This window comes from Bombina bombina, chromosome 2, assembly GCF_027579735.1.
Source record: "Bombina bombina isolate aBomBom1 chromosome 2, aBomBom1.pri, whole genome shotgun sequence".
Taxonomy (NCBI): domain Eukaryota; kingdom Metazoa; phylum Chordata; class Amphibia; order Anura; family Bombinatoridae; genus Bombina; species Bombina bombina.
Window position 1 is genome coordinate 484,207,074 of NC_069500.1, and position 18,293 is coordinate 484,225,366.

Consider the following 18,293-nt stretch of genomic DNA (forward strand, 5'->3'; position numbering starts at 1 on the left):
GATATGTCAAGAGTCCTTGGGATTTCGCAAGGTCAAGTGATCTAGACAATTTAAATATTTAAGTAAACAGGCATGAACTTTGCAACTCAATGGAATCTTCTAGAAGATATGTTTTTTGTTTCAGATGCATATATAGTTAAAGCATAAAAGACATCTCTTTACAGATTCCGTTTGTACGTATGGAATTCTCACTTCAGTCCTTTTCAGCAAATACTAAGCATTAGAAGTATAACTTCAAACCTTAGACGCAAGAATGTGTTTGAAGCCGTATAATGGCAGAGCCAAGCAATATCTTTTTTTGTACTATTTTTCAAAGTATTTCTCTCTCATACAAACAAAATGTGGAAACACTACTTTTGACCTGTGTATTTGTAGATCATGGTTTTATGAAAAATGCACCCATCCATAAGATAAGCAAAATATATCTTCCCATAAACTTTCATCTCACTAATGCTTCTCTTAATTTTACCTCTGGTGCACGCTCTTCTCTTTTATTTACTGTCATCCCCTTTAGCCCACTTATATTATCTTTGACAATTTGTATTTGGTCTTCTAGGGTCTCAGCTTGGTGGAGAGGAGATGCAGAGATTAAAGGTTGTGGACAGTATCAAAACCTATAAACCTAAAGTGGTAGGTGATATCACAAATATAGGGCATGTGTGTTGTTGTTGTTGTTTTTTTAAAATTATTTTAGTTGCCACTTCATTTTTGAAAGGTATCATTACATTGCTACTTACTTGTAGACCATCTTTGAAATAAACGCTACAAATAAGACTCCTGCAAGTGAAGTGATGCGAGCGAAGAGAAACCAGGACCAGAAGGTGATCGCCAAATTCAAACGGCTACAAGACGAGAAAATAAGCGAAACAAAACTAGTGTCAACAAGCAAGAACTCCATTCAACCTTCTGGTGAGGACTGTGATGAAGAGAATATGGAGGTAAATATACATTGAGGAACCTCTCATTTCTTACTCTAATCTCCACTGATGCCTCATCCAGCTTAGTGTCTCCTTTTGCTTTGACAACCAGGGAGTCTTTTCACAAGTGTTTGGAAAGAGGAAGAGGAAAGACAAAGATGATGATGAAGGCAACCAGAAAAAAAAAGGTGGAGGAACTCAAGATACGGAATATTATGTTCCATACAAACCGAAGGATTTTGAGAGTGAAAGAGGGTAAGACACACATGAGAGATGGAAAAGGAGACCTTAATAACTATAGTAGACTTTAAAGGGCTAGAAAACTATTCATATTTGAGTCTAATTAAACAATATTATAATAAGTATTAAAAATCAAATTAATCAATTAATTGATTTATAAGTTTAATTTATCATGAAACAAGCGGAAATGACCACCCATAAAAAGAGGCATAGTTTGTGTGTGAAGCAACCGCCCCATACAATGACGAAGTGGCTGCGCCCATTAATGTTAATATTCAATTCAGTCTACATCAGTCGCCTTCACACTTGGAATCTATGGTATTCGCATGTGCAGTACTAATGGAAATGCACAACGGCCATATTTAAGTTTAATCATTGCATGTGCACATTGGTTGATACGTCATTAAAGCACCACTATTTGATCTGTCGTTTTTTTTTTTACTTAAATATGCTCGTTGTCTAAGGGTAGTGTATATACTTCCACCGCACTTTCTAAACGTTCCTCCTTTGCTGATTCTTACTCTGCGACATCCACTGTCCCTTGAACTTCAGTGCTCTGGTGCGCCACTCCCAGCATCAGTCACAATCCATGTGTCCGTCCAACACTTTAACCGTGATGCAACGCTAGAGAGAGGGGGCTAATTGAGTGCATGCGTTGGCAATAAAATAGTTATAATGCGCATTCAAGCCACCGTGATGCTTCTATCTAGGTAAAACACTGTAATAGGGCCCCTATGAGTATAAAATAGGTTTGGCGTGGAGCTTTACACAAGTTACAGGAGTGACCTAGGAGGAATGACAGGCCTAGTGTTATCTTAGAGGGGTATTGCTGACGTGGTCCCACCCCTGCCTGATACTCTAATAATGACCTCTTTAGCTTAGCACTTCTCTCAAAGGTTGATAGTTAAATACGATGTCGAGGGATACCACTAGATGTGTAGAATATATACAAAGTGATCTTAAATTAAGAAATTTCGGCATAGTTTTGTTGTTGTTTGAGTTATGTTTTGTACATTGGTGTCATTGTCAATCACCATGCATTTATATGGAGTGGGGCTACTGTTTTCAAATGGACTTATCACGGACAGTCTAGCTCTACGATTTCATTTTACTATACAGGAGTTCGTTCTCCTTTCTTTTGGAGACTGATGGTTTCTCCCGCTTTTGTTTCTGTTTAAACTTTTGTATCAACAATGACATCCTTTTGTACCATGCTGCTAAATAATGATAATAAAAATGAATAAATTAAAAAAAAATAAAATTAGGTTTGGCTTAGTATTTATTTTACAATTAAAATTACAAATCGCTTTATTATACGTAGACGTTTTGAACAATTTAAAAATTTTTTTTTGGGGTTTCCTATCCCTTTTTAAGCACAAATAAAAATGCGTACTAAAAAGAACAGCTTTTTTGTGAAATCCATTCTCAAAATATAAATCTGTATTATTGGAGATACATATTGATAATTATAATAAATATGTATATATGTGTGTTATAAATATATACAGAAGGTGAGAAATAATTGTAAGATATAGATGCAAAGAGTAGATAGATGACAGTTTTTATTATTATTATTATTTTTTTATAGAATTCTATAGCAAAGGCTTCAATCTGTTGGTAGATCCACTCGGCCCATTTTATGTTTTTAATACAAAGCTTTACACAAGGCCTATTATCGGCTCAAGATAATTGTAAACAAGGAAATGTATATATGTGTAGATATTCTTTATATATATTTAATGTGCTGCTTTGTGCAAGCAGGAATATGAGTTGTAGGTTGTTGTCTGGTTGAACATGTTTGCAGGTAGATGATTACTGACAACACTATCACACAGCAGTTGAGTATTAATCCTGGCATGACATATCATAGGTTTCTCTGTCTCATTTCAGGCTCAGTGTTGGGGGCAGCAGCTTCGAGCATGCGGCAGCAGGGGCTGTGCTGGATCTACTGGGTGATAAAACAGAGGATCTAAGGAAGAACAAGAGCATTATGAAATGGTGAGTCTTGGTTTCTTCTGAAACCTTACATTGGTGTAACGCTTTTGATGCCTGCAACGGTTAAGAAGTTCTCTATCCATTGAACTATTTATGAGCTTCTTTCTGATTTTAGGGATCGTAAAAAGAAAAAGTTTGTGGGAACTGGTGGTCATGAAGACAAAAAGAAAATCAAAACTGAAAGTGGCCACCTCATTAGCAGTTCTTACAAGAAGAATATGTATCCTTCCTCATGCTTTGTGCTAGTATATGCACTCATTACTCTTTATGTATGTTACGTATCACCCTCTGGAAGCCATAGAGAAGTACCAGGGATTATTTACTTTTTATATTTATTACTTTTATATTGGCTGGAAAAAATACTTAAAAAACAAAAACACTTTTCATTTTTCCTTGTAATACTTTATGAACCAGTAGTTTAAAGGGACATAAATAAGCAATAATAAAATGCTCTAATTATGAGTTTTTACCTTTTAAAAGGGTTAAACACATAATTAAAGCCATTCTGAAGCGGCAGTGTGGAGCTGTTAAACAAACCTAATTCTGCTTAAAGGGAAATGCTACTCAACATAAGTTTTCATTTATCCTTTTATTCATCCTTCATTTTCTTTATTTAAAATTAAGAACAGCCTCTATCTACATATATACACTTAGTTGTTTAAATCCCACCAAAAGGTCATCCACCTGGGTGCACTATTGAAGTACAATAGGCAAATAAGAACGTGCACTCTCAGGATTTGTGAATAAACAGGTCAAATTTATTGACGTTTCGGGGTCACATTTAAGAAGGGGTTATATATGTAATATCTCTATATCCTGTATTTATAAAGATATGGATATCAACATTCTAAATGCAACTGAGGGAGATATATGTTGAAACGTTGTAATTAGTTTTTGTGGTCGGAGCTTCAACCACACTCAAGTTGCCTCTGATTCAACTGATTTAAAGGTTAATACAAGTTTATTAATGTTCTCCAACTTAGTCTAATTTGGAAATAAAATTATAATCTAAAGGTGTATGTTTGTAGCATGAGTTTCCCGTTTCAGAATTTTTTCTACATCTGAAATCATCAGTGATTATGGGTATAAAGTAAGAGCATCTGTCTCATCCTAAAAAGACTCCATAGTTGCAAATAAATCCCTCCTACCTTGGTATGCATATGCAATTTGTTTTAATTTCAGGGTGGAGCTAATTAAGTTAACCATTCTATTAATGTAGTAATTTTAAGCTTTTTTTCCAATAGCTGGGTATTCGTCTGTTGGTGGAATTGACCATGATTTAAAAAGTGTAGAGCCGAAATGACGGTAATTTGAAATCTGACGTTTAGAAATAATGCGGAATTGTAAAATTCCTAAATACCGTATTTTTTTAATGTGTAGTGAATAGCGTTCCAGTAGGTATTATCGCACAGTCCCACTAAAAGCAAGCGGGGATACTTGCCTAGATGTACTATATATATATATATAACATCTAGGCAAGTATCCCTGCTTGCTTTTCCCCAGAAATTCTTAATATACAATGTTTCCAATGCACAAGAGAATTGTGGGTAAGATGTGCAAATTAGAAAGTTTTATCTCCCCCCATAATTTTAATGAATTTTGGTTTATCCATGAAAATAGCTTTTCCAATGCAGCAACCAGAAATCTATCTCCTACTGATGAGTTCCAAAAAGAACGAAACAGGCTTGTCTAGTGAGTGATTTCTTGTTTGCTGTCATAATCCTGTTTAAAAGGATGGCTGTGTCAAAACAGTATTTTTGAAGCAAAAAAACTTAGAATTTTGCATATCTTACCCACAATTCTCTTGTGCATTGGAAACATTGTATATTAAGAATTTCTGGGGAAAAGCAAGCGGGGATACTTGCCTAGATGTACTAATTTCCTATGCAAATATTTACATTGATTTAATTTTGAGACATGGAGGATTTTAATTTCAGTTTTTTATCTCCCCCCATAATTTTAATGAATTTTGGTTTTATTTATATATACACACAACAGCAATTTAAAATATGGGGAGGCGAAAGGTGAGTTTAAAATCCTCCACTAAATCCAAAATGTAGAGAAAATAACTCATTGTGTAAACCATTTACAAATCTAGACAAGTCAGAAGACTTGCTTTTACACCAGAAACTCTCTGATTACACTGTTTCCAATGCAGCAAAGGATTCTGGGTGAGATATGCAAATGAGGTTCACAATGACTCACTTTTTTACTTCTAGCCTGCTTTTTAAGGCAGACTTCCCTTTACGCCATAGCATCGCCGCATTACCCAGAATCCTTTGCTGCATTGGAAACTGTGTAATCCGAGAGTTTCTGTGGTAAAAGCAAGTCTTCTGACTTGTCTAGATTTGTAAATGGTTTACACAATGAGGTGATTCATAAAAAACGCAATGCATACATGATGTAACATGGCAAATATCTCATGAGGCGTAAGATCACTGGGATGTATAATGGATTGTAAAGTGGTATTCTACCCCCGGGGGATATATACATACAGATTGCACGGTATGGGCTGCAACAATATCAACCGGCTACTAAGAGACCAGACAAAACCTGTTAGACCATAGTAATGTAAGGCAAAAAAGGCACGGCTAATATTAAATCAAGTTAATAAAATTTAATGTAACAAACATTGCATTAGACTATATTATCACACAAATATGTCACAATGTTGCAAGATGACAACAGATACACAATTGTCCGTCCTCCAGGCAGCACACAACCATTTGTTGTTATAAATAAGTAAAAAAAAAAAAATTCCCATGTATCTTTTTTGAACTTATGGTAGAAAATACTGCCTGCACATTACATGCTATGTAAACCACAGAATGGACGCTATATATTAAAAGTAAAGGGATTGTGCTAGATTACATACTAGATATTAGTATCCCTCTAGGAGAAGGGCCCATAATCTATTTTTTACCCCAACTCGGGTATCAAATTATAGTGTACCTGAAGGGTACAGAGAAAAGGATCATAGACTCTCAAAAATGAGGATCATGGACTCTCATAGTTAATTCAAGCAGAAAGAGTCTTTACAGATAACAGTGCCAATCTACATGGACATTCCGACCCTGCGGTGCCATGGTCCCCAATTCATATATCCACCGTGTCTCACGTTGTAGTAGCATCTTCGCACAGTCTCCTCCTCTTGTAGGTGGGGACGGAAGAGAAACCATACCAAGAGGGGGGGTATAAACAGACCCCTGAAGAGGGGACGCACGGGGAGAACTTAGTAGTTAATTTGAGTCAACGGGTGCTCTCTGAGGACGAATTAAGTGTCAATAAAGGACTCTCCTTTATACCAACCACGTTGTACAACCCTACAATCAAGACATTTTCCCGGCTATTACTGCAGGACTCAATGAGACCCCGGGAACAAAGAGATCCCTGTAGACATAATTTAACACGTAAGGAGAGATTGGCTCTACATAACCTACAGGATGACACTACAATTATTCTACGGGAGGCGGACAATGGTGGAGCAATTGTGGTGCAGGACTAAACCGAATATCGCACTGAAATGATGCGGCAGTTTGATGATCAAGGTACCTATAGAAAATTAAGAGGCTATCCTACCACACTCTTCAAGAGGAAGATAGACAACATGCTGCAACATATGCATGATATGGAGTACCTTGATCAGGATAAAAAATCTTATGACAGTAGACTTCCCAAGTATACCAGTTGTATATATCTTACCCAAGAACCACAAGAGCCTTCAAGCGCCCCCGGAAGACCTATAGTGTCCGCTATTGGTTCCAGCCTATCGCCACTTTCCTGGATCACTTGCTATAGCCCTTGGTGAAAAATATGGACACATTCCTGTTAGATTCAGGGTCTATGATCAATATGCTGAATAGAATGTCTACTATACAGAAAGATACGGTGCTGGTTACATTGGATGTGACCAGCCTGTATACGGTCATACCCCATGCTGAAGGAGTGGAGGCTATCATGAGACAGCTGGCACGGTACCCATATATTGGTCCACCGGCGGAATTCATCAGAGAATTGCTTTTGGTCTGTCTTGAAATGAATTATTTCCATTTGAGAAAGAATTCTATCTGCAAACAGCGGGCACGGCCATGGGGTCAAATGTGGCACACTCCTATGCCAACTTGTTCATGGCGGATTTCAAGACAGTGGATACTACGCTGTTTGCAGATTAACGAATAACATCATTTAGAAGATACATAGACTACCTGTTTTTACTATGGCATGGAACAGAGGAGGACCTTACCAAAAGGTTTGATGATCTGAACAGGGCACACCCAGCATTGAAGTTTAAAATGAATCAAAAAATTGAATCAAGTAGGGGCACTGTTGATTTCCTGGTCTTAAGGATTTTTAAGAAAGATGGGCGATTACAAACTACCCTGTATACAAAGGAAACATACAAATTCCCTCCTCCATGCGCATAGTTGCCATCCTCCTGCTTTAAAAAAAGCATTACCCATCTCTCAGTTCAAACGAACCATCAGGAACAATTCTGACCAAGATCTTATGAAACTACAGATCGATGAGATGGAACAGAAATTCCAGCTAAGAGCATACAAACATGTTCTTCTGAAGAAAATCAAACAAGACGTGATCAAAACTGATCAACAGAGCCTTTTAACCAGAAATATTGAAAAACAAGATAGCAGGCTAACGTTCACCACCACATATGATGTGGACAAACGTGTTCTGGTTGACAGCTTGAGATGTAACTGGTCCCTAATCAATACTGATAATCTTCCCCTGTATGGATCTCCTCCCCCAAGAATTGGGTATCGTAGGGCTAGATCCTTGAGGGATCAGCTTATACAAACAGACCCCACAAAATGCTATATCAAAGATACATTACTTAAAACAAAACCGGGATGTTTCAGCTGTGTAACATGTGGAGGTCTCACTACAGGGGATACGTTCAGACACCCCTATACGAACAGGAGCTTCAAAATCAAGCATAGGGTGACATGCACCACTACCCACATAGTCTATCTCCTCCATCGTGTATGTGGGTTATTCTACGTCGGGAAAAACGTGGACGACCTGCGGACCAGGATGGCGAACCATAGGTCCGCAATTAGAACAGCCCTAGACAAGGGGACGTCAGACCAGCCTGTGGCCAGGTATTTTGCTCAAGAAAAAAATAAGGTTGCCGACCTAAAATATATAATTATAGATCACATACCACCACCTACAAAAGTAGGAGACCGTGCGAAGATGCTACTACAAAGTGAGACACGTGGATATATGAATTGGGGACCATGGCACCGCAGGATCTGAATGTCCATCTGGATTGGCACGGTTATCTGTAAAGACTTTCTGCTTGAATTTACTATGAGAGTCCATGATCTTACTTTTTGAGAGTCTATGATCCATTTCTCTGTACCCTTCAGGTACACTATAATTGGATCCCTCAGTTGGGGTATAAGATAGATTATGGGCCCTCTCCTAGAGGGATACTAATATCTAGTATGTAATCTAGCACAATCCCTTTACTTTTAATAGATAGCGTCCATTCTGTGGTTTACATAGCATGTAATGTGCAGGCAGTATTTTCTACTATATGTTCAAAAAAGATACATGGGGAGTTTTTTGTACTTATGTATAACAATAATAGTTGTGTGCTGCCTGGAGGACGGACAATATTGGATACAATTGTGTATCTGTTGTCACCTTGCAACATTGTGACACATTTTTGTGATTATATAGTCTAACGCAATGTTTGTTAAATTCAATTTTATTAACTTGATTTAATATTAGCCTTTTTTGTCTTTACATTACTATGGTCTAACAGGTTTTGTCTGGTCTCTTAGTAGCCGGTTGATATTGTTGCAGCCCATACTGTGCAATCTGTATGTAAATATCCCCCGGGGGTAGAATACCCCTTTACAATCCATTATACATCCCAGTGATCTCACGCCTCATGAGATATTTGCCATGTTACATCATGTATGCATTGTGTTTTTAATGAATTGCGTATTTTTTTGCACAGCGGCTTTACAGAGTAGTGTTCCGGTTGCCATAGTGATCACTGACGTGTAAGGTTACCACGTGATCACTGGGACTTCCGGTTTCTTGTTAGCGGTGCCGCGGGTGGGGATGCCGGGTGTATGTGTTTGGTAAATCACACTGTTTGTATGTATGTCTGAGGACAAGGGAAACCTCGAAACGTCACTTTATTAACCCCTTAATGACCACAGCACTTTTCCATTTTCTGTCCATTTGGGACCAAGGCTATTTTTACATTTTTGCAGTGTTTGTGTTTATCTGTAATTTTCCTCTTACTCTTTTACTGTACCCACACATATTATATACCGTTTTTCTCGCCATTAAATGGACTTACTAAAGATACCATTATTTTCATCATATCTTATCATTTACTATAAAAAAAAAATATAAAATATGAGGAAAAAATGGAAAAAAAACACACTTTTTCTAACTTTGTCCCCCAAAATCTGTTACACATCTACAACCACCAAAAAACACCCATGCTAAATAATTTCTAAATTTTGTCCAGAGTTTAGAAATACCCAATGTTTACACGTTCTTTGCTTTTTTTTGCAAGTTATAGGGCAATAAATATAAGTAGCACTTTGCTATTTCCAAACCACTTTTTTTCAAAATGAGCGCTAGTTACATTGGAACCCTGATATCTGTCAGGAATACCTGAATATCCCTTGACATGTATATATTTTTTTTTAGAAGACATCCCAAAGTATTGATCTAGGCCCATTTTGGTATATTTCATGCCACCATTTCACCACCAAATGCGATCAAATAAAAAAAATTGTTCACTTTTTCACAAATTTTTTCACAAACTTTAGGATTCTCACTGAAATTAATTACAAACAGCTTGTGCAATTATGGCATAAATGGTTGTAAATTTTTCTCTGGAATCCCCTTTGTTCAGAAATAGCAGACATATATGGCTTTGACGTTGCTTTTTGGTAATTAGAAGGCCGCTAAATGCCACTGCGCACCATGCGTGTATTATGCACAGCAGGGAAGGGGTTAATAAGGGAGCATGTAGGGAGCTTTTTGGGGTAATTTTAGCTTTAGTGTAGTGTAGTAGACAACCCAAAGTATTGATCTACGCCCATTTTGGTATATTTCATGCCACCATTTCACCGCCAAATGCGATCAAATAAAGAAAAACGTTAAATTTTTCAAAATTTTTGATTTCTCACTGAAATCATTTACAAACATTTTGTGCAATTATGGCACAAATGGTTGTGAATGCTTCTCTGGGGTCTCCTTTGTTCAAAAATAGCAGACATATATGGATTTGGTGTTGCTTTTTGGTAATTAGAAGGCCGCTAAATGCCACTGCGCACCATGCGTGTATTATGCACAGCAGGGAAGGGGTTAATAAGGGAGCATGTAGGGAGCTTTTTGGGGTAATTTTAGCTTTAGTGTAGTGTAGTAGACAACCCAAAGTATTGATCTACGCCCATTTTGGTATATTTCATGCCACCATTTCACCGCCAAATGCGATCAAATAAAGAAAAACGTTAAATTTTTCAAAATTTTTGATTTCTCACTGAAATCATTTACAAACATTTTGTGCAATTATGGCACAAATGGTTGTGAATGCTTCTCTGGGGTCTCCTTTGTTCAAAAATAGCAGACATATATGGATTTGGTGTTGCTTTTTGGTAATTAGAAGGCCGCTAAATGCCACTGCGCACAACACGTGAATTATGCCCAGCAATGAAGGGGTTAATTAGGTAGCTTGTATGGAGTTTGCAGGGTTAATTTTAGCTTTAGTGTAGAGATCAGCTTCCCACCTGACACATCAGACCCCCTGATCCCTCCCAAAGAGCTCTCTTTCCTCCCCCACCCCAAAAATTGTCCCCGCCATCTTACGTACTGGCAGAAAGTCTGCCAGTACTAAAATAAAAGGTATCCTTTTTTTTATATATAGCATATTTACATATGCTGCTGTGTAAGATTCCCCCCCTTAGCCCCCAACCTCCCTGATCCCCCCCCCCAAAACAGCTCTCTAACCCTCCCCCTCTGCCTTATTGGGGGCCATCTTGGGTACTGGCAGCTGTCTGCCAGTACCCAGTTTGCATGTAAAAATGTTTTTATTTTTGGTTTTTCTGCAGTGTAGCTTCCCCCCCCCCCAAGACTAATCCCCCACCCCCTCCCAGATCCCTTAGATGACTTTAATCAGGGATTTTATCCCTCCTTTCTCCCCATAATAAAAAAAAACGTTTCTGTAGTGTAAGTGGTTCCCACCCGCTCCCTCCCCGTGCACGCGCCCGCCCACCACCCCCCGTGCACGCGCGCGCGCCCGTGCGCGCCCCCGGCGATCCCGATCCCGCCCCCCTCTCTGACCAAGAAGCCATCGATGGCCGCCCACCCACCTCCCACTTCAGCTCCCACCCACCAACGAATGCGGCCATCGATGTCCGGTGCAGAGAGGGCCACAGAGTGGCTCTCTCTGCACCGGAGGGGTAAAAAATGTTATTGCAGGATGCCTCAATATCTAGGCATCCTGCAATAACCGGAAAACAGCTGGAAGTGATAAGGATCGCTTCCAGCTGCTTTCCACACTGAGGACGTGCAGGCGTTCTCAGGCGTTAACTGCCTTTTTTCTGAGGACGTACCCTGCACGTCCTCAGTCGTTAAGGGGTTAAAGAAATTCTACATTTCAAGACCCGGTGAGTGCCTTTCTTTCTGGACTTTGTGTATTTATTTTTAAAGTGCACCCCGGGCAGAAGTTTGATATTTAACTACTGTGAATGTTGTACCACCAACGACTATGTGTGTATGTATATATGTGTGTGTGTATATGTGTGTGTGTGTGTATATATATATATTATAATATAAGCGTATGTACAATTTTTTCTTTTAACCCTTATCTGTAAAGTGTACCAAGTGAGCATGTTTTAAGTGAAGTGGCATCAATATATGAAAAAAACAGAAGCCGTTTAACAGGAGAACATGCTGAAATGTTATGCTTTCTGCAGTGTTTTTCTACTTAACTGGGAGTACTGAAGAAATCGTGTAGTGTCTAGCTTTGCAGTGTGCATAGAAAAAAGGGATTTATGCCATTTTTCTATGTTTGGGAAGCAATTTAATAAGTTAATTTTCAAGCACTTTATTTTTCCCTTTCCTTTACTTTTAATGTTTAAAATTTTAATAAGCATGTTCAGTTTATACCAAATTTGTGTAGAAATTGTTGATTTTTCAAAACTTTAAGTGTACAGAATATCGGCCCCTGTTATGGGCCTGAAAGGCGGTCAATAATCGGTATGTGCCCTGAAAAAACGATATCGGTCTATCCCTACTTTTAACCTCTTTGATTATCTTGTATCTAAGCCTCTTTTGACAGCCCCCAAATCACATGGCTATTTATTATCTATTGACTTGCATTTTATCCAATTAGTGCCGTGTCAGCCACAACTCCACGGGTGTGAGCATAATGTTATCTATATGGCCCACATGAACTTGCATCTTCTTGTGAAAAGCTAATAAAAAAGCATGTGCTAAAAGGCTGTAGTGGCTTAGAAACTGGAAAAAATTTAGAGGTTTAAATGTTGTAAAGTATATTCATATAACAATGCTGGTTGTGCAAAGCTGGGGAATGGGTAGTAAATGCGTTATCAATTTAAATAACAATTGTGGCGTTTTACTGTCCCATTTAATTGTTTGGGAAGCGATTTGGTAATCAGTGGTTTATTAAATGTAAGTATGTATAAGGAATGTTGATATTTAGAATCTAATTTATTTTGAGAAATTAGTAAATTGGACCAATTGCTATCTTCCAGAATTTTTATTTCAAGGTATTTTAGCAAGGAGGGTTAGACAGTCAGAAGTATGTGATCTGCGAACAGGCAGATCTTGTATGTAGATGGGCCAAATACTAAACCCCTGTATCTTAGAATTTCTCCTAATCCTACACACCAATTTTTAGATAGTAAGTATAAATTAGATGGTGGACAGAGGGCAGCCCTATCTCGCAGCATTCCCTATTGTAAATTGTCGAGGCATTTCGCCATTAACTTTTACTTGCGCTGTTGGGCAATTATAAAGGGCAAGTGTGTGGTCAATAAACTGGTAGCTGAAGCCAAACCTAGGCAGGGCAGAAGACATAAAGGTCCAACTGTCCCTGTCAAAGGCTTTCTCCGCATCCGTGGCTAGTAAAATAAATTAATGGGGTAAATGTTCGGCACTATTTATCAGTTGCAAATTTTTGATTGTATTGTTCCTGGCTTCTCTGCCAGAGACAAATCCTGTCTGGTCCTTATTGATCAATTTTCAAAGGAATGTATTGCTTCTTGTTGCCAATATATTTGCATAAATTTCTATGTCATTATTTAGAAGAGAAACTAGCCTGAAATGTTTAGGTGTATCTGTGAATTTCTTGAGTTTGGGGAGGACCTGTGATATATGCCTGTGCAGAGGATATTTAGCTATATGGTTAATGACTTCTAATAAATGATTGCTAAAATATCTTTGAATAAGGATATTATTCAAAGATATTTGTAAGGAATGTAATTTTAAACAACTTCCCAATTTACTTTTTATCACCAATTTTGCTTTGTTCTTTTGGTATTCTTAGTTGAAAGCTAAGTTCATGTGTTTCACATATATAACATTGAGCTAATGCATGTGAATTTACAGAGGAGTGAGCACTAATTGGCTTAAATGCAAGTCTGTCAAATGAACTGAAATAAGGGGGCAGTCTGCAGAGGCTTAGATACAAGGTAATTACAGAGGTAAAACTTGGATTATTATAACGGTTTGCTATGCAAAACTGAGGAATGGGTAATAAAGGGATTATCTATCTTTTAAACAACAAAAATTCTGGTGTTGACTGTCCCTTTAAAACTTCATGTAGCGTTATAGGGGAATCTAAAATTTGTTTCTCCAACATAGGTGTGTCCGGTCCACGGCGTCATCCTTACTTGTGGGATATTCTCCTCCCCAACAGGAAATGGCAAAGAGCCCAGCAAAGCTGGTCATATGATCCCTCCTAGGCTCCGCCTTCCCCAGTCATTCTCTTTGCCGTTGCACAGGCAACATCTCCACGGAGATGGCTCAGAGTTTTTTGGTGTTTAAATGTAGTTTTTATTCTTCTATCAAGAGTTTGTTATTTTAAAATAGTGCTGGTATGTACTATTTACTCTGAAACAGAAAAGAGATGAAGATTTCTGTTTGTAAGAGGAAAATGATTTTAGCAACCGTTACTAAAATCGATGGCTGTTTCCACACAGGACTGTTGAGAGGAATTAACTTCAGTTGGGGGAAACAGTGAGCAGACTTTGGCTGCTTGAGGTATGACACATTTCTAACAAGACTTGGTAATGCTGGAAGCTGTCATTTTCCCTATGGGATCCGGTAAGCCATTTTTATTAATAAGAATAAAGGGCTTCACAAGGGCTTTAAAGACTGGTAGACATTTTTCTGGGCTAAAACGATTAATTTATAAGCATTTTTAATAGTTTATAGCTTTGAGGAGTTATTTTATTCTTGGGAATTATGTTAAAAAAAAAAAAAAACGGCAGGCACTGTATTGGACACCTTTTTCACTGGGGGCCTTCTCTAATCATAGGCAGAGCCTCATTTTCGCGCCACTAATGCGCACTTGTTTTTGGGAAGCAAGGCATGCAGATATGCAGATGCATGTGTGAGGAGCTCAGATACACAGAAAAAGCTTACTGAAGGCGTCATTTGGTATCGTATTCCCCTCTGGGCTTGGTTGGGTCTCAGCAAAGCAGATACCAGGGACTGTATAGGGGTTAAATATAAAAACGGCTCTGGTTCCGTTATTTTAAGAGTTAAAGCTTTCAAATTTGGTGTGCAATACTTTTAAGGCTTTAAGACACTGTGGTGAATTTTGAACAATTCCTTCATACTTTTTCGCATATTCAGTAATAAAGTGTGTTCAGTTTAAAATTTAAAGAGACAGTAACGGTTTTATTTTAAAACGTTTTTTGTGCTTTGTTATCAAGTTTATGCCTGTTTAACATGTCTGAACTATCAGATAGACTATGTTCTGTATGTGAGGAAGCCAAGGTTCCTTCTCATTTAAATAGATGTGATGTATGTGACAAACAATTTAGAGAAAATGATGCCCAAGATGATTCCTCAAGTGAGGGGAGTAAGCATGGTACTGCATCATACCCTCCTTCGTCTACGCCAGTCTTGCCCACACAGGAGGCCCCTAGTACATCTAGTGCGCCAATACTCCTTACTATGCAACAATTAACGGCTGTAATGGATAATTCTATCAAAAACATTTTAGCCAAAATGCCCACTTATCAGCGAAAGCGCGGCTGCTCTGTTTTAGAAAATACTGAAGAGCAGGAGGACGCTGATGATAATGGTTCTGACATGCCCCTACACCAGTCTGAAGGGGCCAGGGAGGTTTTGTCTGAGGGAGAAATTTCAGATTCAGGGAAAATTTCTCAACAAGCTGAACCTGATGTTATTACATTCAAATTTAAATTGGAACATCTCCGCGCTCTGCTTAAGGAGGTGTTGTCTACTCTGGATGATTGTGACAATTTGGTCATTCCAGAGAAATTATGTAAGATGGACAAGTTCCTAGAGGTCCCGGTGCCCCCCCGAAGCTTTTCCTATACCCAAGCGGGTGGCGGACATTGTAAACAAAGAATGGGAAAGGCCCGGCATACCTTTTGTCCCTCCCCCTATATTTAAGAAATTGTTTCCTATGGTCGACCCCAGAAAGGACTTATGGCAGACAGTCCCCAAGGTCGAGGGGGCGGTTTCTACTCTAAACAAACGCACTACTATCCCTATAGAAGATAGTTGTGCTTTCAAAGATCCTATGGATAAAAAATTAGAGGGTTTGCTTAAAAAGATGTTTGTTCAGCAAGGTTACCTTCTACAACCAATTTCATGCATTGTTCCTGTCACTACAGCAGCGTGTTTCTGGTTCGATGAACTAGAAAAGTCGCTCGATAAGGAATCTTCTTATGAGGAGATTATGGACAGAGTTCACGCTCTCAAATTGGCTAACTCTTTTACTTTAGACGCCACTTTGCAATTAGCTAGATTAGCGGCGAAAAATTCAGGGTTTGCTATTGTGGCGCGCAGAGCGCTTTGGCTAAAGTCTTGGTCAGCGGATGCGTCCTCCAAGAACAAATTGCTTAACATACCTTTCAAGGGGAAAACGCTGTTTGGCCCTGACTTGAAAGAGATTATTTCAGATATCACTGGGGGTAAGGGCCACGCCCTTCCTCAGGATAGGTCTTTTAAGGCTAAAAATAAACCAAATTTTCGTCCCTTTCGCAGAAACGGACCAGCCTCAAGTTCTACATCATCTAAGCAAGAGGGTAATACTTCTCAAACCAAGCCAGCCTGGAGGCCAATGCAAGGCTGGAACAAAGGTAAGCAGGCCAAGAAACCTGCCACTGCTACCAAGACAGCATGAGATGTTGGCCCCCGATCCGGGACCGGATCTGGTGGGGGGCAGACTTTCTCTCTTCGCTCAGGCTTGGGCAAGAGATGTTCTGGATCCTTGGGCGCTAGAAATAGTCTCCCAAGGTTATCTTCTGGAATTCAAGGAGCTACCCCCAAGGGGAAGGTTCCACAGGTCTCAATTGTCTTCAGACCACATAAAAAGACAGGCATTCTTACATTGTGTAGAAGACCTGTTAAAAATGGGAGTGATTCACCCTGTTCCATTAGGAGAACAAGGGATGGGATTCTACTCCAATCTGTTCATAGTTCCCAAAAAAGAGGGAACATTCAGACCAATCTTAGATCTGAAGATCCTAAACAAGTTTCTCAGGGTTCCATCATTCAAAATGGAAACCATTCGGACAATTCTTCCTACCATCCAGGAAGGTCAATTCATGACCACGGTGGATTTAAAGGATGCGTATCTACATATTCCTATCCACAAGGAACATCATCGGTTCCTAAGGTTCGCCTTTCTGGACAAGCATTACCAGTTTGTGGCACTTCCATTCGGATTAGCCACTGCTCCAAGAATTTTCACAAAGGTACTAGGGTCCCTTCTAGCGGTGCTAAGACCAAGGGGCATTGCAGTAGTACCTTACTTGGACGACATACTGATTCAAGCGTCGTCTCTGCCACAAGCAAAGGCTCATACGGACATTGTCCTGGCCTTTCTCAGATCTCACGGGTGGAAAGTGAACGTAGAAAAAAGTTCTCTATCCCCGTCAACAAGAGTTCCCTTCTTGGGAACAATAATAGACTCCTTAGAAATGAGGATTTTTCTGACAGAGGCCAGAAAATCAAAACTTCTAAGCTCTTGTCAAGTACTTCATTCTGTTCTTCTTCCTTCCATAGCGCAGTGCATGGAAGTAATAGGTTTGATGGTCGCGGCAATGGACATAGTTCCTTTTGCGCAAATTCATCTAAGACCATTACAACTGTGCATGCTCAGTCAGTGGAATGGGGATTATACAGACTTGTCTCCGATGATACAAGTAGATCAGAGGACCAGAGATTCACTCCGTTGGTGGCTGTCCCTGGACAACCTGTCACAAGGGATGAGCTTCCGCAGACCAGAGTGGGTCATTGTCACGACCGACGCCAGTCTGGTGGGCTGGGGCGCGGTCTGGGAATCCCTGAAAGCTCAGGGTCTTTGGTCTCGGGAAGAATCTCTTCTCCCGATAAATATTCTGGAACTGAGAGCGATATTCAATGCTCTCAAGGCTTGGCCTCAGCTAGCAAAGGCCAAATTCATACGGTTTCAATCAGACAACATGACGACTGTTGCGTATATCAACCATCAGGGGGGAACAAGGAGTTCCCTGGCGATGGAAGAAGTGACCAAAATAATTCAATGGGCGGAGACTCACTCCTGCCACTTGTCTGCAATCCACATCCCAGGAGTGGAAAATTGGGAAGCGGATTTTCTGAGTCGTCAGACATTTCATCCGGGGGAGTGGGAACTCCATCCGGAAATCTTTGCCCAAATAATTCAATTGTGGGGCATTCCAGACATGGATCTGATGGCGTCTCGTCAGAACTTCAAGGTTCCTTGCTACGGGTCCAGATCCAGGGATCCCAAGGCGACTCTAGTGGATGCACTAGTAGCACCTTGGACCTTCAACCTAGCTTATGTGTTTCCACCGTTTCCTCTCATTCCCAGGCTGGTAGCCAGGATCAAACAGGAGAGGGTATCGGTGATCTTGATAG

The 18,293-nt window shown here is 39.5% G+C and overlaps 1 protein-coding gene across 1 annotated transcript in view; it reads left to right on the plus strand.

Moving 5' to 3' along the window:
• DDX54 (DEAD-box helicase 54) overlaps positions 1-18,293 on the plus strand; it is a 138,741-nt gene that overhangs the window by 35,818 nt on the left and 84,630 nt on the right. The window contains exons 14-18 of the mRNA XM_053702164.1: positions 557-630; positions 744-938; positions 1,030-1,172; positions 3,048-3,155; positions 3,268-3,372. Of these exons, the coding sequence (XP_053558139.1) occupies positions 557-630; positions 744-938; positions 1,030-1,172; positions 3,048-3,155; positions 3,268-3,372 (625 nt within the window). The remainder of the gene's footprint in view (positions 1-556; positions 631-743; positions 939-1,029; positions 1,173-3,047; positions 3,156-3,267; positions 3,373-18,293) is intronic.